Genomic DNA, 25,016 nt, shown 5'->3' with positions numbered 1-25,016 from the left:
TGACATTAAGAAGTATCTACTCTTAGTATCTATAATGTAACAGAAACGAATATCTGGAAGCCATCATTCTCAGCCAACTGACACAGGAGCAGCAAATCAAACACCGCATGTTCTCACTCATAGGCGGGTGTTGAACAATAGGAACACATGGACACAGGGAGGGGAGCACTGCTCACTGGTCTGTTGGAGGGAAATAGGGGAAGGACAGTGGGGGTTGGGGAGTTGTGGGGGGATGGCATGGGGAGAAATGCCAGATATTAGGTGATGGGGAGGAAGGCAGCAAATCACACTGCCTTGTGTGTACCTATGCAACAATCTTGCATGTTCTTCACATGTACCCCAAAACCTAAAATGCAATAAAAAAGAAAAAAAAGATATTTCCAATGTCACTGAGAGAAGCACCTAGTAAATGTATTCCTATGTGTCATGCCTCCTCTTAACGACACAGAAATGGAAGTCCTTAGATTCCTCCTTCTTGGGATCCCCGGACTGGAGAAGAGTCACATCTGGATATCCATTCCTTTCTCATCTGTGTACCTTCTTTCTTTGATGGGTAATTTTACCATCCTTTTATTAATCAAGACAGAGCAAAGCCTCCATGAACCTATGTACTATTTCCTTTCCATGCTCTCCATCTCTGACCTAGGGCTGTCTCTCTCTTCCTTACCCACAACTTTGGGACTATTTCTATTTGATGTCCATGAAATTCATGCAGCTGCATGCTTTGCCCAGGAATTTTTCATCCATCTGTTCACAGTCAGTGAAGCCTCTGTACTGTCTGTAATGGCATTTGACCGGTACGTGGCAATCCGCAACCCTTTGAGATACAGCACTATCTTAACTAGTTCCAGAGTCATCAAAACAGGGGTTTTTCTGACATCTAAGAATATTCTTTTGATCCTTCCACTGCCCTTTCTCTTGCAATGGCTGAAATACTGTCATCAAAACCTGCTCTCCCACTCCTATTGTCTCCACCAGGATGTCATGAAGCTGGCATGTTCTGATAACACAGTCAATGTTGTCTATGGACTCTGTGCAGCACTTTCTACTATGCTGGACTTGGTGTTTATTATCTTCTCCTACATTATGATTTTAAAAACTGTACTGGGAATTGCTACCCCTAGAGAACAGTTCAAGGCCCTCAACACGTGCATCTCTCACATCTGTGCTGTGCTTATCTTCTATGTGCCCATGCTGAGTGCTGCAATGCTCCACCGGTTTGCCAGGGATGTGCCTCCTATGATCCACGTCTTCATGGCTGATATTTTCCTGCTGGTGCCACCCCTGATGAATCCCATCGTGTACTGCGTGAAGACCCGTCAAATCCGAGAAAAGGTTGTGGGGAAGCTTGGTCCAAAAAGAAGCTGATCAAAGGAACGAGAAAGGGAATGAATATCGAAGTGGTGACTAAATAGATATTGACTGTTTCAGTGGGAGAGAGTACAATATACTAGAGGGGTCTTGTATTTTATAGTCAGATAGAGCTCATAGAGTGAATGACTTTTGACACTCAGTACCCTAAGTGCCCTTATGCCCCCGTGAGTTTGTGAAAATTACTTCAGGTCTCTGATTCTAAGATTGTACATCCAATAATTTAAGCCTTAAAGGAAGACTGGGAGCATCTGCTTCCTGCTTTTAAAAATATGCCAATAAAATAATATGAGAAAAGTACCTATATAAAACTTGTCTTAAAAAAAAGTATTCTCCTACTTTTCTTTATATTCGCAGCAAAAAATTCCTATTAAGAGAAGAGCTGAATTATTTCTTCAATTTTATTGAAGATGCAATATTTGATCAAATTCATAAACACCTTGCATAGGCTTAATAATTTTAAAATATGTATACTAACTGCATTTTTGGATGGATATAAATTCATACTACAGAAGCTATTTTTCTGGAGTCATACTATTCAGTTACATTATTACAAAGGTCATTTTTTAAAAGAACTCTAGACGACCATATCTCCGTTGTTTATTTTAGTGACCCATGTTACAAAAAAAATACATTTATCTTCTCATGGGAACATTCTTAGCTCTGGCTATTGCTTTTTAAGCCTTTTCTGCATATATACTTTACTCCCAGTTCTTAGACTCAGCTAATCATACCCATTCTCTAAAGATTGTCTTTTTTTATAATTTAAAAGTAATTAGTGAAGATCTTACTATTTTCCTCAATCTTTTATCTAAGTAAGACTGCATTTTCACTATGAAGTCTTTCCTGACCATTTCCAGCCAAAATACACTTTTGAACTTCTCTTAAATATCAATCTTTCTGTCTTTATTAATCATTTTACATATGTAAATTGCCTTGCCACCCTAGAGTCCCAAATGTTGTTTTTGCATATATAACCTGTGTTTGTAAGGCCTTAAACAATTATTTGATGTTAGAATGTGAATCTCAGGAGACTAGTGATTGTCTGCCTTATTTACCGATTCATACTATTTGCAGGCACACTGAGAAGCCCATAGTATGAACACAAATAACTGTGAATAAATAAATGAATGAACACTTAGCAAACATTGAGATAACGTATGCAGAGTCACAAAAATCACACATACACAAATACGCACGCATTGTCATCTTTAATCCTGAATTTATAATTTCTCCAAATTTTATATTTTCTCAATCCTTTTAAATATTTTCCTACAATAGTCCACAGAGATCTTTTTAACATCATAGAGAAATAAGGTTTTTTGGTGACTCATTCACGTCTTTGTTTGTTTTCTTTGTGTCCAACACACGCTTCAATGCCAATGTTTGTCTTAGATTGTAAACAAGGCAATGAACTTTTATTTTTATAATGCCATGAATAAATATACTTGATAAAGCTCTTGAGAGGAACTAGTGAAAATGATGTTTATTTTGATAGAGAAGAAGTTCATTTCTTAAAGCCAAAGGTCAGAGTAATTCAGAAAATGACTTTGGGGACTTTAACTGCGAAGAAAATTAGGTTTCTTGACCAGGAACCATATTCAAAAATAGCTGGATAGCAAACCACTCCAAAACTAAGTGACCCAAAACAACAATTATGTATTTGGTCATAGCTCTGTAATTTGTGCAGAGCTCAGCAGAGATATCTTGTCTATTCTCCACAAAGTACCAACTGGACACCTTCACTGGGATGGAGGATACATTTTGAATACAGTTCATTCCCAAAGCTTGCACCTGATGCTTGCTGTCAGCGTTGAGTTTAACTAAGCTTGACATATGCTTCTCCATGTAGCTTAGGCTTTTATGAGCATGTTAGCTGGTTTCCAAGAAAAACTGTTTTCAGGAACAATAGAGAGCATGCCAGGAAACAGGATAGAAACTTCTCATCTTTCTAAGGCCTATAGCTGCAACAAATAAAAGGTAATTTCCACTGCATCTATTAGTTATACATTAATGGAACAAGCTCAGATTCAATGGAAGAGAAATAAATTCCACCTCTTGATGGAGAAAGTGATACATTATTTGGAGCTGCCTTTTATCCAACACAGACCAGAATGACTATTTAGTTTGATAGTCATTTTCACAAACTGCAAATTATGAATCAGTGTAGGCCTCCACCTGTGTGTCTGTGCCTGCGTGTCACTGAGCACTAATGGAGACCATCCGGGAGTTGTTCAAAATGGAACACCTCCATCCCGGAGTTGTTCATAATAACTGCTATTTCAATTGATCATCAAATATGACAAAATATGATTACTTTGCATTCTTGTTCAGCTCCCACATTTATTTCTCTCAGGGATCAAGGAAGCTGTGTATAAGCATCTTTATACGCAGTGTTCTGAAGAAAATTCACAAACTTTTGACATTGAGTGTAGGAGGGAAACCCCATAAGTGCTGTGGCAAGGGTCTGAAGCCTCAGCCTGTTCCCATATAAACATTGATTTATGTGCACGTGTCCTTATAGTAGAACTATTTAGAGATAGCAAGGGGAGAGATGCCAGATGTAGGTGACGGGGAGGAAGGCAGTAAATCACACTGCCACGTGTGTACCTATGTAACAATCTTGCATGTTCTTCATATGTACCCCAAAACTTAAAATGCAATAAAATAAATGGGAAAAAAAATTGATTTAGAAAAGAATTAGAAATGTAGGCACATAGTTATTCCTTTATATAATCATATATAATCTTACAGTTACCTATAATCATAAAGATATATACTCGATATAACCTTTAATTTTACTAATGACTATCGATTGGGTTATGAAGCATGGAACTGAGGTGACATTGTGAACAAAGTGATCCTAAGGCAAGATGCTCTAAGCCCTCTGCCACGCCCTCATAAGGGCTGCTGGAGGGTGCCTCCGCTGTGCAGCAGCGCCAGCTCTGTGAAAGCACCAGCTGTTTAGTCAACTAGGGAAGGAGATGTCTAAAGTGACGGAGACATCTCCTTCTTTGGGGGAGTGAGGAGAAAACTCCGCTTCTCCAAGCTCTTGTGGCAAGGCCTGACAGCTGTCAGGGAAGCCGGCAGACATCCAGGGGCTTAACTGTCTCTATGTGATGCTGTGCTTCAGTGGTCACATTCCATGTCTACTTTCACGCCCTGCTTCTGCACCTGGTTTCTCTTTTTCTCAAGAATTAATAATAGTAATATAATCTTAGTGTCCTTGATATTTCTGACAAATATGCAAAGAGCGATGATGCGTCAGGTTTTCTCCTCACCTCGGCTACTTGAAAGTCTTGGGCCCCCTATCTTCAAGACACGTGATTTACCTGACCCTATCACCGACCACCATTACCTCACCCTATCTTCCCTGCCCACTGCTTTGTATTCAATAAAAGTCAGAGTGTCCAGGCACTCGGGGCCACTGCAGGTCTCCACGCGGTTGGCAGCAGACCCGCAAGCCCCAATTCTCTTTTCTCTACCTCTGTGTCCATGTCTTTTATTTCTACAGTTTCTCATCTCCACACCAACAGGGAGGGGCTCACAGAACCCTATAGGGCTGGACCCTATATCTGGCATGCCAACGTGGGTGTTTTCCAACGTGGGCTTCTCCCTTGAGGTGTGAAGGTATGCCTTGAGCGTGGAAGTGGAGGATTTATTGACGAGAAATTCCTGAGGACTGCGACTGATAAGCTTGTGGTAAGCTTAGGCAACTCAGAGGAATTCGGGGTAACCATGGGACAACGGAATACAAAGTATTCAGCCTTTCTTAATTTTATTAAAATTCTTATTTAAAAAAGAGGGGTTAATGTTTCTTCTGATAAACTCTTTCAGTTATTTGAGGTGATAGATCAGTTCTGTCCTTGGTTCCCCATTGATGGAACCTTAGAACTTAAGGATTGGGACAAGGTCAGCAGCTACCTTAAAGCGGCTCAAAAGGAAGGGCATGTTTTTCCTGTTACAATCTGGTCTATTTGGTCTTCTGTTAAAACTGTCCTTCAGTCTTTGCAGACACAAGAATAGTCCTTGGAGGTCAACTCCTCCTTGCTCTCTTTAGAGGAGGTTGAAGACGTTCTTGAAGTACTTTCTACTGAGAACACTGCCAAGATAGAGGAAGCCATTGCTGATATGGAAGCAGACCCAGCTCTTTTGGATCTGCGTCTACTCCTAAACTTTTAGCACCACCTTTTGATGACTATGAGGATCTTACACGTGAGTTACACACTCTTAATTGGCAAAGCTCTGTTGAGCCTCCCATGCAACAACCGTCATGGTCAGAACCTTCTCTGCCTGGCTGTGGGCATCAGCCCAGTAATGAGGCTAAGACTTTGCCCTCCTGTAGGGCTCAGCCTGCTAATCAGGCTCAGACTGTCTTATCTCTGCCTTCCGTGCATCAGGCTCCTCAGAAGCCTGCTCTGCCCTCCACCGGTCAACCTGATTTGCAGGAAGCCGTGTGCAGGCCTCGCTATAAGGCTCTCAAATTTTCCTTTCAACAGTCCAATTTCCTTTCCATTCTGGTCTGGCCACGACTGTGGTTAGCTCCCAAAATCAGCAAATAACATATATTGGTGAAAATAATACTTCTCTTTTGAGAGCAATTGCTCAGGCTAGGGAAAAAGCAGATGTGCTACTTACTCACATTTAGTAAAGCACCTCTTAAGAACAGGAAAAGTTCAAGTTCTCTATCAGTTGTTTTCAATCTATCTGTGCTTTCTTACTCCGTTCTTCTGTTGCTTTGTCTTTCATTGCTTCATAAAGAAATAGCTGAGCAAATAGGGATGAGAAAATTAAAGATAACCCAGCTAAGAAAAAAGAAAAAATAAATGAGGAAGAAGGAGTCCGTCAGACCCTCCTCCGTATTTTATCAAAGAGTGGCCAGATCCACCTGACATTCCTCCATTAGAGGAATCAGAAGCCATTTCTTTTTTTTTTTTTTTTTTTGAGGCGGAGGTGCGCTCTTGTTACCCAGGCTGGAGTGCAATGGCGCGATCTCGGCTCACCGCAACCTCCGCCTCCTGGGTTCAAGCAATTCTTCTGCCTCAGCCTCCTGAGTAGCTGGGACTACAGGCACGCGCCACCATGCCCAGCTAATTTTTTGTAGTTTTTAGTAGAGACGGGGTTTCACCATATTGACCAGTATGGTCTCGATCTCTTGACCTCGTGATCCACCCGCCTCGGCCTCCCAAAGTGCTGGGATTACAGGCTTGAGCCACCGCGCCCGGCCCAGAGGCCGTTTCAAAAGTGAAACTTGCAGCTCCAGCAGCAAACTTTAAGTCAGCCCAAGGCCAACAAACACTGCCCAGGCAGGGTGAGCAAACAGCACAAAGACAAACAACAAGCAGCCGCTGGACGGGGCCAGGTCCACAAACCTACACACTGCTTTCCGCAGGTGTTCCACAGTGAAATTTTGTATGTTCTTTGCGAACAAGTAACATCCCAAATTGTAATTTTCTACTAAAATTTAGGTAAAATTTAAGTATTTGTAAGACCTTTAAACGTGGCTCTTTTAAAATCTGATTTAAGTAAAGCAATAACCTCTATAGGGAAAGAAATTACAGATAGCCCATAAATTAGTAAGGAGCAATTAGAAGCAAGCCATATAGCTTTGCTCCTCCGTACAAAAGAATTTCCTAATTAACTGATAATTTGCAAAACCTTCTTAATATCTTAAACGTCAACAGCAGCAACAAGATGGTTCAAGGCCTCATGCCAAAAACCTTGCAGGCAAAAAAGTGCAACACTTGTACCAGCAGGGTAAAAGACCACCAGCCCAACACAAAATCCTGCTCCAGCCAGAAAAATGTTACAAAAAGGGTTAAGGTATGTCAAAAGATAGAAAGAGAATGTGTGCGAAAGAAAGAGAAAGAGATAAAGAGGTAAGGAAGGCAAAGAGAAAGAGAGGCCCAGAAAGTAAAATACAGGAAACACATAATGAGGTGAAGAAATATTTAAAAAGCTATAAAACTGCACCCTTAGTAAGGAAGGTTATAAACCAAACAAAGTTTAGCATGTCTAAGTTTGTCAGTGAAAGTTGTAAAAATGTCATAAAAGGGCATTTATGTAAATAGGTTGTATAAATTTTGGTTTCAAGGTTTAAACAAGTTTTAAAACATTAATTGTAAAAAGAAATTTTTTGTGAACGTATTAGTTAAAAGTATCATCTAGTGTTTTGTAAACTAGACATTAAAATAAAGCACAACAGATTTTCTTAAACCACTAATCTGCTATTTTACAAAAATTACAAGTCTCTTACATGTTACTGTTGACACTTTCTCTCATTTCATCTGGGCTATGCGCCAAACAAGAGAAAACACAACTCGTGTTAAAAAGTATTTGTTATCTTGTTTTGCTGTTATGGGCATTACACAAAAAATTAAAGCAGACAATGGCCCTGGTTATAGCTTCAAAGCTTTCCCAAAGTTTCTGTTACAATAAAAATATTTTAGTATTCCTTGCCCGCAGATCACAGACATGATAGATTTCCATTTTAACACTTGATTTTTGTACCTCATTACATTATCCAAGTATTGGAGTTTCCCAGCCTCTCATGATCTCCATCCTCAGAAAAGAGCCATAAGAACTCTTCAGGGAATTCTCAGACTCGGGAAAGGCCACTGAAGAGAAGCTTCTGAGCTCTTCAAAAAGACCTTGAGTCTAAACAGGGAATATTCTTGGAGCTGAGCTACCAGCAAACCTGAGCTCTGGATGGAAGTGTGTCCTCCAAGCCCTTTTCTCTTCAATTGCCAGGGCTCAGGTATGCATTGCAAGCAGAAGCACAGACAACAGTCAGAACACAAAGATCACTAAGCACAGGGAACTTGAGCCACACACTGAGCTCTCAGTCTTAGCAATTTGTTAAACCCCCTCATCATGTCAGTCAAGGCAGTTTTGAGGGGCAGATGGACTCGAGATTGACCTGTGGTTCTAGTACTAGCTTTGTAATTTTGTTTAATCTTGTAAAGCCATGTTCATCATTTTGTTTAATCCTTGCTACCTCTCATCTCTTCTCTCATCATTCGAAGCACTAGTTTTTCTACCTTCCTCACCTTAAATTGTATCATGTGGATTTGACAGCACTTTCTAACAATTAAGCTCTACAGTAAGCTAAGGTTATGATTGTACTTGGAAGGTATTTTGGAGACTGTTGTAAAGACAGATGCTGATAATAGTAAACAACTTTGTGTGCAACTATGTGAGGAATACGAGCAGAGGGAATCAGAGTCTCATCGGAATTATTGCGCAGCCCACCTCTTTTCTGTCTCTGTCATAAGCCCTAGGATGACATTTCTTTATTTCATTAAATAAGAGCTGAAAGAGCCATGTGTCATGTAGTTTAGTGGAGGAAATCAAGTGACACTTCTCTGATCCACTGAACTGGAGGTAAGTGCTATTGAGAAGAAAATGGACAGTAGCTGTACTAAATACTATTCTGTGTAATTCCTACGGCATTTCATCTCTTTTTATCCATTCACTCATACATTTATTCAACATGTATTGAGAAGACTTTAATTAAGTTCCAAATCTGTGCTAGGCTTGTGAGCTCTGATGATATGGCCATTCCATTTCCTGGGCGTGAATCATGATGTGCTTTTACCTATTTTATTCCTCATGCTTTGCACACTTGCCTCTTACTCATATCCAAATTATAATATGCAAGGAATGTATTTTGAAAGTGAGAAAATAAATGGGATGGAGTATTATGATTGTAACCATTCACTAGGTAGGCAGGATAACTCTTCTCTGGAGACACAGAAGTGAAAATAGATGACCTCTAAATGTTTCTGGTATTTCTCAAACTCTGAAATGGCTCAGAGCAAGATAGATGGAAATTGTGTCTTCTGCCTGAAAAGTCATATATGTATTTAAACTTTTATTTGCATCTTTTTATTGATAGAGAATTTTCTCTTCTTTATCACTATTTCTTATTAAAATATGTTGCCATTTTCTCACTTAATCAATGCTGTTAATCCCATAAGGGCTTTCATCACTGCCTAAGCTGCTCATAGCAAACTCTGCAAATCCTTTGATAGCTGCTTTTTCCTTCACAGCCCAGCTCCCTTCCAAGTCTCCACATCTTTCCTTTATTTCTTCTTCTTTCCTTGCCATCTCTCTTTATGTCCTTTTTTTGCTTGTCTTTTGAAATCATAAAACGAGAATGGTTTTATTCTTATATTAATTATTATGCTATTACTTTATTGTTACTCGCTTGCATTTGAAATGTGAGTGGCAAAAGCTAGAAGGATGATATTCTTTCTTCAGTAGAGGACCTTCAGCATGCCTCTAGTTTACCAGGAAAAAAAGAAAATCTTTTGAAAGAATATTCTCAACTTCCTATCTTTCTTTCCTACAAAATCCTAACATTCTCATCCATCTGTAGATTTTCTCTCAGAGGGAAATGACACAGATGATAAACTTTTTACTTAATCCTCCTCACCCACTAATAAGTTAAGCCCTTATAATACTTTTTCAGTCTATTGAAACAGTCTCTGAAAAATTAACCGCGACTTAGTCATTGTAAGTAAAATGATATATTTTAAAAAAGAAAAATACCTTGACCTACTTCATCTTTTTTTTTTGTAGTCAACAGTGGTGGCTTGATTTTATTGACATTGTGTACTATTACTTTCATCCTATTTCTCCGATTCTCCGTTCTCTGTCCCCTTTCTAGTTTTAATATCATGACCTGCCCTCATTTAAAAGTTATCAGTTTTATGAACTAACCCATCTTTCCTTTTCACCTTGCATCTCCTAGGAATTTTCTCCATATTCATGGTGCATACCTGTAACTCAAGCCCTCAATCACACCACAATCACTATATATAATGTCGTCTAGGCCCACTCCCCAGAAATTTCTTTTTAAAGTTAAATTCAGCAAATCCCAAACTGGACTTGGTCTCTGAAACATGTGTCTTCTATTGTTATCATCTTGACTTATTGAATGCTACTCATATAATGGAAATATCTATTTGTAGACTTTTCCAAGACAGGAAAATCATGGGGTTTAAAATTTTATTTTTTTAATGTTCTCTTATAACAGCTAAAGTACTGTGAAATCGTAATGGAAAAATATGGTTTAATTTCTGGTAACATAGGCTTTGCAGTACACAGTCAGGGTCTAAATTTCCTCAGTCCTTACTTGCTCTGTAAACTTACCCAGGTCACTTTACCTCTCTGTGTCACAATTTTCTCACCTGTACCATGCTCCTAAGAATAAAACTTATAAGATAAAATTGCTGTCAGAGTTGAATGATGTAATACACATTAGGCATTTACAAAATTAACAGGTTTGTAATGTGTTTAATACATGTTATCTAATATGATTTTAATGCATATAATAAACAATGTACTAGTCACACTACACTTATATATATAAAACACAATGGAGCATTTTTCAATGCAATTGAATAAAATTTACGGAGGCAGAACAAAGGAGAACTCAGTTCAGATATTACAGGAACAGACCTGGATACCTACATGTCATATCAACCCAAGCTGCCCGGCATAACTCACTCTGAGTGCCTTCTGATTTAGTTTCCTCATTCTAGAGATTACAGGCTTCTGCTGATTTCAGATTTTTCTCCTTTTCTCCGTGTGCTTCAGACCCGGTGTAGATCTCTTCTGCCTCCCCATCTCTAGATACAGTCCTGGCTTAATTGCCCTGCTATTAGAGAAACACATCTCTCCTCATATCTCTCAGAACTAAGTCCCAAACTCCCCTTTTCTAGAATTGCTTTCTGAAGTCCAAGATTCTTCCAAGATGTTCCTTTGTTCCAGGCTTCAGATTTGCCTACTACTATTTGCCTCCTCACCCACCAAAAGCCTCCTTCCTAGACCCAATAGAAAAGGCTAATAGATTAGCGCCCCCCCCCCACCCAGTTCTTCCCCATGCTCTCTGCAGACCCTTCCTTACTGGCTGGTCATGGGACATGTAGGTGAGTGAAAATTCAGCCTTGGCACTTTCCAGGAATCTCATCATATATTGCAGGTTTCTGAATCCAAGACTGTAAAGCTATGACAATTCTTTGTAATAGCAGCTTCCAAAGAGCCACTTTCTTTCTGACGGGCTTCCAAGGTCTAGAAGATCTCCATGGCTGGATCTCTATTCCCTTCTGCTTCATCTACTTGACAGTTATCTTGGGGAACCTCACCATTCTCCACGTCATCCATACTGATGCCATTCTTCATGAACCCATGTACTATTTCTTGGCCATGCTAGCTTTCACAGACTTAGGCCTTTGCCTTTCCACACTGCCCACTGTGCTGGGCATATTTTGGTTTGATGCAAGAGAGATTGGCATGCCTGCCTGTTTCACTCAGCTCTACTTCATCCACACCTTGTCTCTAGTGGAGTCATCAGTTCTATTATCCATGTCCATTGACCGCTACGTGGCCATCTGCAACCCACTGCGTTACTCCACTGTCCTGACACCTGCACGTATTGTCAAGATGGGGTTAAGCTCCACGCTTAGAAGTGCCCTCCTCATCCTCCCCTTGCCATTCCTCCTGAAGCGCTTCCAATACTGCCACTCCCATGTGCTGGCCCATGCTTATTGTCTCCACCTGGAGATCATGAAGCTGGCCTGCTCTAGCATCATTGTCAATCACATCTATGGGCTCTTTGTTGTGGCTTGCACTGTGGCTGTGGACTCCCTGCTCATCTTCCTCTCATACACCCTCATTCTTCGCACCGTTCTCAGCATTGCCTCCCGCCAGCAGCAACTCCGAGCCCTCAACACCTGTCTCTCGCATGTCTGTGCTGTGCTGCTTTTCTACATTCCCATGATTGGGTTGTCTCTTGTTCATCGCTTTGGTGAACATCTGCCCCGCACTGTACACCTCCTCATGTCCTATGTGTATCTGCTGGTACCACCCCTCATGAACCCCATTGTCTACAGCATCAAGACCAAGCAAATTCGCCAGCGCATCATTAAGAAGTTTCAGTTTGTAAAGTCACTTAGGTGTTTTTGCAAGGATTAAGTTAGAGTAGAGAGAGGAAGCCCACGAGTTTCTGTTTGTTTGTTTTCAGCTATGCTGTGGCAAAACAATAAACTGTTGTCAACAAAAAGGCAATTGGATGTGCAACAGAAGGCCCTGAGACCAGGAGAAAATTACCTACCTCTCTGTTCTCCAGTTTCCTCAATTGCAGAAGAAGCAAGGAAATAATTATAATACCTGCCTTCCTTGTAGGAATGTTGTAAAGATTAAATAATTCGTGTCGTTTTCTAATACAGTATCTGGCAAATACACAGTTCTCAATAAATATTAACCATTATGATTGGACAAAATCTGAAACAGTACAAAATTTTCATCTTCAATTATCTGGCCAGTATCATTTCATTGATGATCAACTTTTTAAATATTTTAATTAATTAATTTTATGTTACTTTATTATAATTATAAATGTTATTCATTTACAGAATATTTGTACATATCTACATCCACACCCCAGGTAATGACTTTTCATGATAGTCTTTACTAAGCGTATGCCCACAAAATTAAGAAAAGGAGAAGATGCCCTGAAGTTTAAGGGAAGTTATCAAATTGAAACAACACAAAATTATTCATGGGTTGTCTTCGAAAGATGTAATTGAGATTGAGGATTATCACCTACTGAGTAACTAGGGGAAGCTTGATTGCTTCCCCTAGTTATGATGGTAAAAGAGGGTAAAAATATAAAAGAAAATTATGTGCTATTTTATGCTTATTTGTAAGATGTTTCTCTCACATCTGTATCTAGACATATCAAACAAAGCCTGCATGAACATACAAGTACTACTGTTTTTCTTTCTTGGTGTATTTTGATATTTGTCAGCATATATATCTGCTGTGTCACACTTGTTTGTGTTGATACATATGTCTTAGTTGGCCAGTTTGTATGAATTCATTTCTGTACATTATCACATATATCTAGATACAGAGAGAATGAAGTTAGTAACTCTTTATATATTCATGTAGGAAGAAGTATTCTCTGCTACAACTTTATGTGGATTCATGGGAAGGAGCGGGTTTTGATTCAGCAATTTCTTTTCTTTCTAGTTACCTTGGCTTGACTCTAGATGCCAAAAAGAAAATTAGTGGAAGGAAAATACAAAAATGTGAAATTCACCATGACGAAGAAGTAAATTTAACTAGTAGTGCTAGAAGCAAGTTACCTACATTAAAAATGATCTATGAAGTTGATTATTTTTTCATATGTGTGTTGGCCATTATCTTAAGTGAAATATCTCAGAAACAGAAAGTCAAAAACTGCATGTTCTCACTTATAAGAGAAAGCTAATTAATGTTTATACCAGAACATAGTGTTCAAAATAATAAACACTAGTGACTGAGAAAGGTGGGAGAATGGGAGGGCAGTAAGATATGAGAAATTACTTAATGCGTACAATACACATTGCTTGAGTGATGGTTACACTAAAAGCCCAGACTTCACCACTATGTAATATATCTATGTGATAAAGCTGCACTTGTAAAGGTTAAAATTAGACAAAATTTTTAAAAGTAACAACTCTAATAAAACTTTTTTAAAACTAAAAAAGATATATTTTAGAGCCTTTTCTTTCTCTGTGAGGAAGACACCAAAGAAAACAACTATAAGCATAACTACTTTTGCATAACTTTAAATAAGTGCATATGATTAGGAATACATGCAAAGGTGCACAATGTATTCACATAATGGCTTGAGTATTTTAAATATGTAGATTCATACAAATATACATCCTAATGAAATATCGAGTTTTGATCAGACACATGCAATGAACAACCATGCTTACAGGCTCATACAAGTGAAACCATACAGGCATACACATACATGCCTATATGTACCAATTTATAAACCTTCTGTAACTACTCTTTTTCTTAGTACACTGTTTCCATACTGGATGACGCCATCAGCCTTTGGTCAGTGCATGACTTGAATCCCTCACTGACCTGCCACTGTCATTTATTTTATTTTATTTTGTTTTGTTTTATTGTATTGTATCCATGTTTACAACCTAGTCCCCTTACTCATGTTGGGCCTCTTTTGGAAAAGTCAGTATGTCTCTCTCTGCTAGACTGAGCCCCCAAGGCAAGATTTGGGACAACTTGGTTATACCAGAGATCTTTGGACTACACCTGGACTGTGGGCCTAGGGAAAATGAAGAGCTTCTCTTTTACAGAGTTCAAGTAAGACAGGCTCGTCATCCATTTGTCATAAGAAGGTAAAAGTCCAACAAGCTGTGTCTATGCTTTCTACCATTTGTCAGTTATCCTTTCAATACCAGGTTGTTACTCAGCTCCTGAAATATTGTTTGGAAATCAGGACAGAATCTAAATAAGCTCCAGTGATTTGACTTCAAAGATTAGCTATCTCTAAATTCACAGAAGTCAATAAATATTTACTTGTTTCTGTAGTGTTATATCTAAGTAAACACTCAAAGATGATGTCTGATACCTATCAGTAATGACTGGATTTATTTTCTACTAGAAGCATTTTATTTTCTGAATTAAAGTATATTTTTTAGGTAGGATGTTAGAGAAAAATATTATTCTTCTCATACGATGGCAAACCATAAGTATAGGTAAAATTTGAATGAAACCCAAAGGGATTTTTATAATACAATTTCTCTCCCCATTTTGGGCTGAGAAATGAAACCAAAGTCCTTGACAGAACTGCGTGCAACACTGCCTGAAACCATACTGAAGACATTATATTTCACTGTTCTGTGCTTGCTTTGCATTTAGTTATCTTTGCTATTGCCATTATGACCATAATCCTCCATGATATTCTGAGCACCTCTTACGTCTGGGGCCTCATGACAGAGTATGAAGGCTTCCTTTCTGTGTCATAATGAGTTTGGTGTAAATCCCAGTCTCCAAATATCAGTGGCTAGAAGGAACTATGTTGTAAGAAATTAAGCTGGAAGTTATAGAAATGGTCATAGCTAAACAGGAGGAGAGGAAGTACATTGTGGAATAACATAGAAGGTACAGCAAGAAAAAGAGCACTTACACAAACCAGTTATAGATGGCCTACTCTTGGTTCTACTAGGAACTTATATTAAGGAAGGATGAAATTCAGGGCTGTCAAAGATTTCTGAATAATGTTAGAACCCAAGAGAAGAAGGCTTAAGTTTCTTAAAGAGACCACAAAGAGCGCTTATAAAAAGGTTCCATAAAGACAGAAGAAATCTAGGTATCTGCAAAACATAATATCCTATTCCCTCCCTTTTTTTCCATCTCTGGCGCACGCCGCTCTCATCATCTTTTAGATTCACTCACGTGTCCTTGCTGTGGTTCTAAGTACAGGTGAGTAAACCAATAACCTCTAAGGCAGGAGGAAAAACAGGCAAGCTGGCAGGTCTTCGTTGTTCCTGTGCTTTTCTGAAGTACAAAATTTAGATGTAGGAGAGAAATAATTAAGATGCAGTGATAAGACAGGAAGTTATCTGTGATGGAAGAAAGCCCAGAAAACCTCAATCTAGTGAAACATTTTCAAACAAATAGATAATTTGAGAAGAAAACTAGAAATGCATTCAGGTCCTAAGCATGGAGCAGGAGACCTAGAGATAGGGGTGGGTGGTAAGCAGAACTCTTTTCAGTCTTGCTGCTATGCTAAGCACACAATGGAAAAGTGTCCTTTGCAAAGCATTAGGAAGCCACGTTCCAACCTTTCAAGTTTCTGTTTCATGAATGTATTTAGAAATATAAATCTGAAACTTGAACGTTTTTCTTCAAAATAAAGAAATTAAGAATGTGGTTAAAAAAAATAGAGGGAGAAAGAAGGAAGCCTTCACTATAAAGCATTTTCTCTTTCACAGTGTTGCTTAATCAATTTCCAGATCTTCAGGAAATGGGAACTTAGGAGAGTGGATTCGGAAAGCTATGGGAGAACAGCTAGGGTGGTCAGATATGATATATTGAATTCTAGTATCAGAACTCAGGAAGAAAGGAAGGCAAGAAAAAGAAGGTATGCACACAAGCAAAGGTTCTGTGACCTACTTCACCAGAAAGCAAATATATCCTGAGAGCCAGGTGACGCCTGGCACTGTACTAGGCATTCGTAAGATGGGGGAAGTTTATTGTTTACATATTTCATTGGGCTTCTGAGAGTGTTAAATGCCAGTCAAGGACGAGTACATGGGATGTACATTAAAATATTAACACATCCTATTTTAAAATTTTTAAAATTATAATGACTTACATTTTTATTATAATCATCAGAATTTGTTTGAAAAGGTAGAAAATAGATATAAAATTTACTGTTAATTTTATTATATTTTTAAATCTGCCTCTTTTATAAACATCAATTTAATTTTATATTTATATTTAGGTTCTTTTAAAGAGACATGGAGAGAGAAGAGACAGAGAAAATAAAGAAGCGGGGAGAGAAAAGAGTAAAACATAGGGGAGGGAACAAATGGAGAAAATTGCACACGAGGTTTAACATATATGTGTTGAATAAATTAACACATAAAGGAACCACTAAGTAAATGAGAAGATAGTCTTATTTTTCTAGCTAAGGTTTATTTCTGGAGAAAAGTGATTATTTGTCTTCATTTTGTGTGCTTTTCTTTATTCTTATCTTATTCCCACAATGCCAAGCAAGATGTAGAGCAAGCAGCTGCCAGAAAACAAGGAAAGTCCAAATTACTACTTTATAGGACTGTAAAGGAAATAGAAATAAACAATCAGAAATGATAAGATAAAAAAAGATCCGTGTGATTAAAATGATCAAAATTAGGCAAGACATATATTCTGAAGAAAGTACTAATGTTCAGGACAATAATGGCAACACATTATATGTATATAACTTTTCATTCAGACCATTTTACCAAGCACATTTGACTTTCCCTTCGTTCTTTATAACACTTCAGTGGAAAAAGCCAGACATAACTTCCCTCTGCTTGAGATAAATTACTGTCATCAATATCACATATCTAATACATGAGAACCCAGAGTCACATACAGGTCTATCTGACCTTGAACCCTGAACTTTTGGGTATTGTGCCATTTAGATTTTCTTTCAGCCAATGGTACTGAAGTTTCTCTCTAGAGCCAAAAGCACAGGGTCTTTCATAAATGGCAGCACCCAACCTGCAGCCTGTATTCAAATGGGCATTCCAGAGGAAGTACCTGCCTGGCTTGTCATGCTCATTTTCTCTCTCACCTGTGTAACTCAATACATAGACATGTCTGTCACCTCTATGAGCTCATGTATTAATTACTGGCTCTCTTGGTTGCCTCTGGCTTAGGTTTTGCCTTTTCTACCCTTCTTGGTGCCCTGGATGTCTTCTAGTTTAATAATTGTGAGGTTATTGCTGATGCCCACTTTACTTAGCTGTTTTTCATCCACATTTTCTTCTGCATAGAGTCTTAAGTTTTTCTCACATGGCCTTGGATCACTTGGAAGTCATTTCCCACCCATTGAAGTACACTTCAGTGCTCACTGTTTCCAGAGCCTAAGAGGAGAGATTATTTTGTATTGTTTTGTTTGTTGGTTGGTTTTGGGCCAAGAGCCTGGCCCTTGTTTTTTCCCTCCTTGTCCTTCTAAGACAGTCCTTTTCTTGCAGAGTGAGCATGCTGAACTATTCCTCTGTCTACACCAAAGTAACATGAACCTGGCCTGCTCTGGTGTAAATATCAACTACATTTATGGCCTAGTGGCACTGACGCAAGTTTAGATATGGGTACAGTTCTCATTCTCACCTCCTACTACCTATTTTAAATCTCATGTCCTGCATGACACTCCCTGGGAGCAGGGTAGAGGCATGGGACACCTGTGTTTCTCTTCTTTGCACTGTTCTTATGGTAGATATGGGTTTTCTCATCAGAGAACCTCTTTTTCATTCCGAAACTACTTCATTCTTGATTGCCTTCACCACAATAAATGCTAATTTGTTTTAAACAGGCTCTGATAATGTTAATTGAAAGTTATGTTTAAAACAGACATTTTTAAATAATTGTAATGTTTGTCTAGTAAAATATTGAATATCAAACATTTTGTTAAAATTTTAATTTTCTCAAACTATATTCAGTGCTACCTTACTATTTAATGAGTCAATTTCTTCTTTAATTCTTACACAACACTTTTTTAAAGTAGGCTCGGTGAGATAAATTACCGTCATCAATATCACATATCTAATACATGAGAACCCAGAGTCAGATACAGGTCTATCTGATCTTGAGCGCTGAACTTTTTGGCATTGTGCCATTTAGACTTTCTGAATTCTAGTGTCCCCATATTATATCTTGCTTTGACCTTACAGAAACTTCATGGTTGAAACTTAAAGCACATAAGGTTATCTTCTCTATAATATGGATCAATCTCTGTAATCTTTCTGATTAAACCTATTTCAAATATTAACCAAATATCATTCTCTCTCTATCTCTCTCCATCTTTTTTTTTTTTTCTCTCTCTTTCCAGATATCTGGAATTCAAATCTAGTTTCTGCCAAAACATGTCTAATACCAGCTCTCTTCTCCCAGAGCTTGGTCTCAGAGGCTGTGAATAATTACCTGTGGGGGGCAGAAAATAAAATATATGATTTTATCATATGCAAAATATTATTTGGGTTATAAAATATTAAATAGATTAATAAAAGAGTGATAGAATGTATGGTGCTGTGGGCATAAAAAAGGTAATTAAGTTAAAATAAGACCAATACAGTGGACCCCAATTCAATATAACTGGTGTCCTTAAAAGAAGAGTAAGTTTGGATAGCCAACAAAAAAACAGGGACATACACACATAGAGAAAAGGGCATCTAAGAACATAGCGAGAAGGTGACCATGTGCAAGCCAAGGAGAGAGGCCTCTGGAGGAAAAAAAAAAAAAAACCTGTTACCACTTTAATTTTAGATTTTACTGGCCTTCAGAACTGAGAAAAGAAAATAAGAGAGAAGAAAAAAAAAGAAAAGAAAAGAAAAGAAATTCTGTTGTTAAGCTAACCAGTTTATGGTATTTTGTTACAGCAGCCCTAGCAAACTAATACAATAGGTAACTGTGTTTTAGAACAAATCCTACACTAAAAGTACAGATGTACTTTTAATTATGGAAGAGATAAAAATTCTATAATTAGAGTTGAAAAATCATAAGACAAAGATATGTGAAAGTTCCTAAACCTTTGTAGCTGTTACAAATGTCAAAATTTCTGATTTTTTTTTTTTCTGCAGGAATGAGAACCAGAAATCTACATTTTAACAAGTATCATAAGTTTCTGATCCATATTATCTGGGAACTCTGAGTTGAAAAACACTGTCTCATGACCCTTAAATGTTTATACAACATGCTCAACCAAAGAGTACTGTGGCCACAAGAGGAAGCTTACCACATTCCAAAGGGATCAGCCAAGCCAATAAATTGAAATCACCTCTGGTGCATGGTTTGGTACCGTAGGGCATTTATTAATATTTATACCTTTAAACTCTCAAGATAAATCAAGTAAGCTGGTTACCAATTATCTGGCTAATGAAAACACTAAAATACCCCTTCTCTTCTCTCTCTAAAATGCCTTCTTCATCAGCTTTCCCAGGGGCACAAATGGATAATTAACTCTTCATACCCTTGTAATCACATAAAAACTCCTTTTGAGTTTTAATTACCTTTTGCAGGGGCTCATTTCATCCCCAAGTGTACAAGAATGGATTAGTTTCTTCAATTATCTCCTGGACGTCTAGAAACAAAGAACTGAGTTCTGAGTGGATCAGAGACAGCAAGAGGAGATGCAGTTCCTGAGAGTAGGCAGGGTCAGGAGCATGCAGGGTTACCTGAGCCCCCAGAATAATTATCAATACAATCCCAATATTTCCAAGAACCTAGCCTGACTTCCTTTCTCCCCTTGATGATGGAGAAAGCATTCATTTGAAAAATCCCTTTTTAAATTCACTTATGATCGTAAAGTGAATTTAATTCTCCAGTGTGCATAAACTGGAGTTATGCTATGTCACACATAAAACATTATCAATAGCACCCATTCTGCTTTTCCAAAATTTTGGAGTTGGTTCAAAACTTTTGCCATGTTCTTCACCAGTGGCTGGTGCATGGTATCCTCTGGGCTTCTCATCCAGGTATCTCACAATACTAGTCTCCTCACTCCTTTTTTCTCTTGTCTCCAGGGTCTGAGGTAATGAGGTCCAGGGAGACAGGCCTACTAGGGAATTGATTAAAGATCCTTTAAAGGGTCTCAGTGGATACCTTGGTCAGTAGCATAAAAACCATGGATTTAAACAGCCATCCTCCAGTCACTCTACAGTGCTTATGGCCTTTAATTTTAGCCTTGGTATGTGAGTTTATATAGTAGGCAGGTGTTTGATGCTGAGTGTGGAGCCAAGAAAAGATCCCCGAAGGCTCAGCCTCAGCTTTGGAGAAAAAAAGGATAGAAGGGACTTTGACTATCCAAAGGCTGAAGAGGGCACCTGCTAAAGATGGTAACTGCTACAATCAGATCTTGCTGGCTTCATGGGATCCCAGGTCTGACCTTAGCACCAGCTCAGAAAGTAGGCAACAGCTTTCTCACATTCACCAACTTCCTTGGTTTCTTGCCTGGACACTTGCCTCCTATGTGGTAACAGCAGGAATATTGATGAGACCCAGAGAGTTAAGCAAGTTAGGTGGGCAGAATTGTCATGCAAGCATGAACCGAGCTCAGTTATTAAAGGTTCAACATCTATCCGCCAGTCTCAGACACAAGTTAGTAGAAGCAAGAGTTATTTCCAAGAAACAAGGATATGGATAGGAAGCAGTTTGACCCTTTGGGAAGGATATTTCCCTGAGTGATCACAAAGTGTGGTCTATTATAATGGAATCAGAACAGTCATTCAACTTGCTCAAGTTCCTTCAAAAAGTAGTCTTAAAGCAAGACAATTTGAGGGCAGAAAGGCAATGGGTTAAGTCTTTCCTCTTGATACCATCATATTCTGGACAATTGCTTGAGTCCTGATCAGAAATAATGCAGTCCACACCAAACCTGCTAATGGATTCTGCGATGATTTTAAATGAGAAGTGCTTAGAATAATGATCATACTAAGAACTCTCTGGCCAACTGGCTAAAGATGATCTTTTCCAGGCAGATTATCTCCTGGCATCATTATTCTGAATTTTATTTTCAAGTCCCCTCTGCCAACCTATCCTCATTATTTTCTCTGATTCCTATTCTACTATACTGCCTTACAATATGAAGCACAAGTTCCAATCCCAAAGTGTCTTTGGGATTATAGGAAACAATCCCAAAGATGAGTTTATAGGAAACAAAGATGTGACCCGGATATTTAATATTCCTCTGTATCTTTGTAATTTAACCTCCACCCGCTTCAGGCTGCCTTAACTTAAACAATTGCTGGGATTTGTTAACCAAATTTTTTCAAACTTTCAGTATGTGCCTTGGAGCTACGGAGATCTGAGTATGAGTTCCAACTTTAGTACTGGCTGGCTGCATGATTCTAAGCATATTATAAAATTCTCTAAACCTCTCTTTCCTCATTTGCAAATTGAGGCAATAATACTAACTTGCAAAGTTTTTCTAAAGTGTGAGTGCGATTATTTTTGGAAGATCTCTAATACAGAGGCTGGCAAATTGTAGCTGTTCTTCAGTAATTCCATTTCTTTCTTCTTCACCATCCTATTTTATTTTCATATCAAAAATATTTTCCGCCTTAAGTTATTTTGACATTAAACAAAATAAGGTAAAGAAGGAGAGAAAAATGGAATTACTGAAGAACATCTACTATTTGCCAGGATCTGTGATTTTTTTTACAATAATAATTATGAAACACTGCAATGAAAACATTGCCACATTTAGAGACAATTACATTAATACAATAAAAAGCGATTCTACAGAATACATAAAAGTTATATTGTTGGCTGGGCATGGTGGCTCATGCCTGTAATTCTAGCACTTTCAGAGGCTGAGGTGGGTAGATCACAAGGTCAGGAGTTCAAGACCAGCCTGACCAACATGGTGAAACCCCATCTCTATTAAAAATACAAAAAAAAAAAAAAAAAAAGTTAGCCAGGTGTGGTGGCATGTGCCTGCAATATCAGGCACTCAAGAGGCTGAGGCAGGAGAATCGCTTGAAACCAGGAGGCAGAGGTTTCAGTGAGCCGAGATCATGCCACTGCACTCCAGCCTGGGCAACAGAGTGAGACCCTGTCTCAAAAAAAAAAAAAAGAAGTTAAAAGTGTTAACCGCTATGTAGCTTACCTGTCCCTGACAGGCAAGTTTATCCCATCTCTTCCGAATTCACTTTGATGTGTAATTTGGTTACCACTGATCATGATCACAGCAGAAGCTGAGGAGCGCAGCATGAGTCCCTGTATGATCTTCAAGTGGACAGCGAATTAATGGCACTGACTATTAATGCCACCGTGACTGGAGTGAGAAAGTGTCTGTGCAGATCTTTATGTGTATTTGTCCAATTAGTTTATTTACTTATTCAGCTAAAGAATCACAATGTTTTTTGAAGCCCTGTTGAGCTAGCTCTGATAGTTGACACTGAATTATTATCTATGTGTCAAGAAAGAGTAATCATTGTTTATATCCTGAAGTCTAGAGAAAAGTCAAATATTGGTTTGAATCTCATTTGTCTTTACTATTTGGCTATATCAGGAAGACCAGAGGAAAAGGTGAGTGAAGGGCTGGTCTGTGCCTAGAATTAGGGCTTGTATGTGCCTGGAGAAGTAAATCAAGAACAAAAAAGAGAAAGAAAGAAAAAAACTAAAAGTATAGCAAAAAAAGTATAGTAAGATAAGGGAAAAGAAAAGAAAATGAAATAAAAGTTGGAATATTAGTGAGAGGCCTGGTAGAAAAAAAGCATGTGAGGATTTTTTTTTTTTTTTTTGTAAAATATCTATTTGCAAAAGACAGGCAAAGTTAAATACGGCCAGCAGGATTAATGAGGAAACTCTTACTCCTTAGTCTGAAGGAGCAGAGAGCAAGGAGCACGCTACTATAAGAGAAAAGTCCCCAACAGCAGCTGTGGCCTTCAGTGGCAGAACACAGTCACTGCCAACCCACAATGCCAGGAGAGGGAACCTGAACTCTCCTTCCTCCCATGCTCTTATCTCTCCTGGGTACATCCCATTGGCTGAGATTAGTAAAAAGTCCAGAGGCTAAGAAGACCTGGTTGATACAGAATTCAGAAAAGAGCAAAAAGGGTGGAGAAGCTCATTTAGAATCTCCAACTCGCCCAGCGTGGCTCAGCACTTCACAATTCCATGTCTTTTCTTTCTTACGGAGACTATGAGACTAAATATATTTGCCTCCAAAAGATACTGAGAGGAAGCCAAGAACCAGAAAGAAATAGCCACTAGAAGGAACTGCACAGTTCTAGGTATATTTAATTCTATTTTTCTTTCCTTTAATTTCCACTAGGTGCAATCACTGGTACTGCCTCAATTTACTTCAGGATTTTGGAGGGCACTCACCTTCCCCCATGTCTCCTCACACAATGACCCTGGAATCCCTGGGAAACAGCAGCAGCAGCATTTCCTCTACCTTCCTGCTGAGTGGCATTTCTGGGCTGGAGCACATGCACATCTGGATCTCCATCCCACTGTGCTTCATGTACCTGGTCTCCATCCTGGGCAACTGCACAATTCTTTTTATCATTAAAACACAGCGCTCGCTCCATGAGCCTATGTATCTCTTCCTGTCCATGCTGGCTCTGATTGACCTGGGTCTGTCGCTTTGCACTCTGCCTACAGTCCTGGGCATCTTTTGGGTTGGAGTACGAGAAATCAGCCATGATGCCTGTTTTGCTCAGCTCTTCTTCATTCACTGTTTGTCCTTCCTCGAGTCCTCTGTGCTACTGTCTATGGCCTTTGACCGCTTTGTGGCTATCTGCCGCCCCTTGCACTATGCTTCCATTCTCACCAACACAGTCATTGGCAGGATTGGCCTGGTCTCTCTGGGTCGTAGTATAGCACTTATTTTTCCATTGCCTTTTATGCTCAAAAGATTCTCCTATTGTGGCCTCCCAGTTCTCTCACATTCTTACTGTCTCCACCAAGAAGTGATGAAATTGGCCTGTGCTGACATCAAGGCCAACAGCATCTATGGCATGTTTGTCGTTGTCTCCACAGTGGGTATAGACTCCCTGCTCATTCTCTTCTCTTACGCCCTGATCCTGCGCACCGTGCTTTCCATCACCTCCAGGGCTGAGAGACTCAAGACTTTTAACACCTGTGCCTCCCACATCTGTGCTGTGCTGCTCTTCTACACTCCCATGATTGGCCTCTCTGTCATCCATCGCTTTGGAAAGCAGGTACCCCACCTGGTCCAGGTGGTCATGGGTTTCATGTATCTTCTCTTCCCTCCTGTGATGAATCCCATTGTCTACAGCGTGAAGACCAAACAGATCCGGGAACGAGTGACTCATGCCTTTTGTAACTGTGTCTAGTGTTAGAGGCAATGTCTCCTGAAACATGACCTTGTTTTCCTATCCTTTATAGTTTCTAACATTTGTAAAATAAAGGAGACATTTATTTACTCAACAAATATGTACAGGGATGAGTCATAGTCCTTGCAGAACCCTCTTTCTGTTGTGGCGAGGAGAGGGGGTAGAAAATGTAGTATGATGTGGTGAATTCTATTTTCCAAAAACAGCCACAGAAATAATTCCAATCCCACATTCTCTTCCACGAACTTGCCACACCTCATAAAGAGA

The 25,016-nt window shown here is 39.0% G+C and overlaps 3 protein-coding genes across 3 annotated transcripts; all 3 read left to right on the top strand.

Annotated features, from left to right (window-relative positions):
• The first annotated feature begins 426 nt into the window (after nucleotides 1-426).
• On the top strand, nucleotides 427-1,368 carry LOC116524975 (olfactory receptor 51A7-like). Its single transcript, XM_032240494.1, has one exon. It carries the CDS (start codon nucleotides 427-429, stop codon nucleotides 1,366-1,368), a length of 942 nt encoding a protein of 313 aa, XP_032096385.1.
• A 9,955-nt stretch (nucleotides 1,369-11,323) lies between these two features.
• LOC116525290 (olfactory receptor 51G1) lies at nucleotides 11,324-12,408 on the top strand. The gene has a single exon (XM_032241090.1). It carries the CDS (start codon nucleotides 11,386-11,388, stop codon nucleotides 12,349-12,351), a length of 966 nt encoding a protein of 321 aa, XP_032096981.1. The 5' UTR covers nucleotides 11,324-11,385; the 3' UTR covers nucleotides 12,352-12,408.
• Nucleotides 12,409-23,767: 11,359 nt separating this feature from the next.
• LOC116525289 (olfactory receptor 51G2) lies at nucleotides 23,768-24,791 on the top strand. The gene has a single exon (XM_032241089.1). The coding sequence runs from the start codon at nucleotides 23,784-23,786 to the stop codon at nucleotides 24,747-24,749; it is 966 nt and encodes a 321-aa protein (XP_032096980.1). The 5' UTR covers nucleotides 23,768-23,783; the 3' UTR covers nucleotides 24,750-24,791.
• The last annotated feature ends 225 nt before the right edge of the window (nucleotides 24,792-25,016 follow it).

Source organism: Sapajus apella, unplaced genomic scaffold (assembly GCF_009761245.1).
Source record: "Sapajus apella isolate SASKATOON/1434 unplaced genomic scaffold, GSC_monkey_1.0 scaffold47, whole genome shotgun sequence".
Lineage (NCBI taxonomy): Eukaryota > Metazoa > Chordata > Mammalia > Primates > Cebidae > Sapajus > Sapajus apella.
The sequence above is the reverse complement of the archived record's forward strand: the minus strand, read 5'-3'. Positions and strand labels throughout refer to the sequence as shown.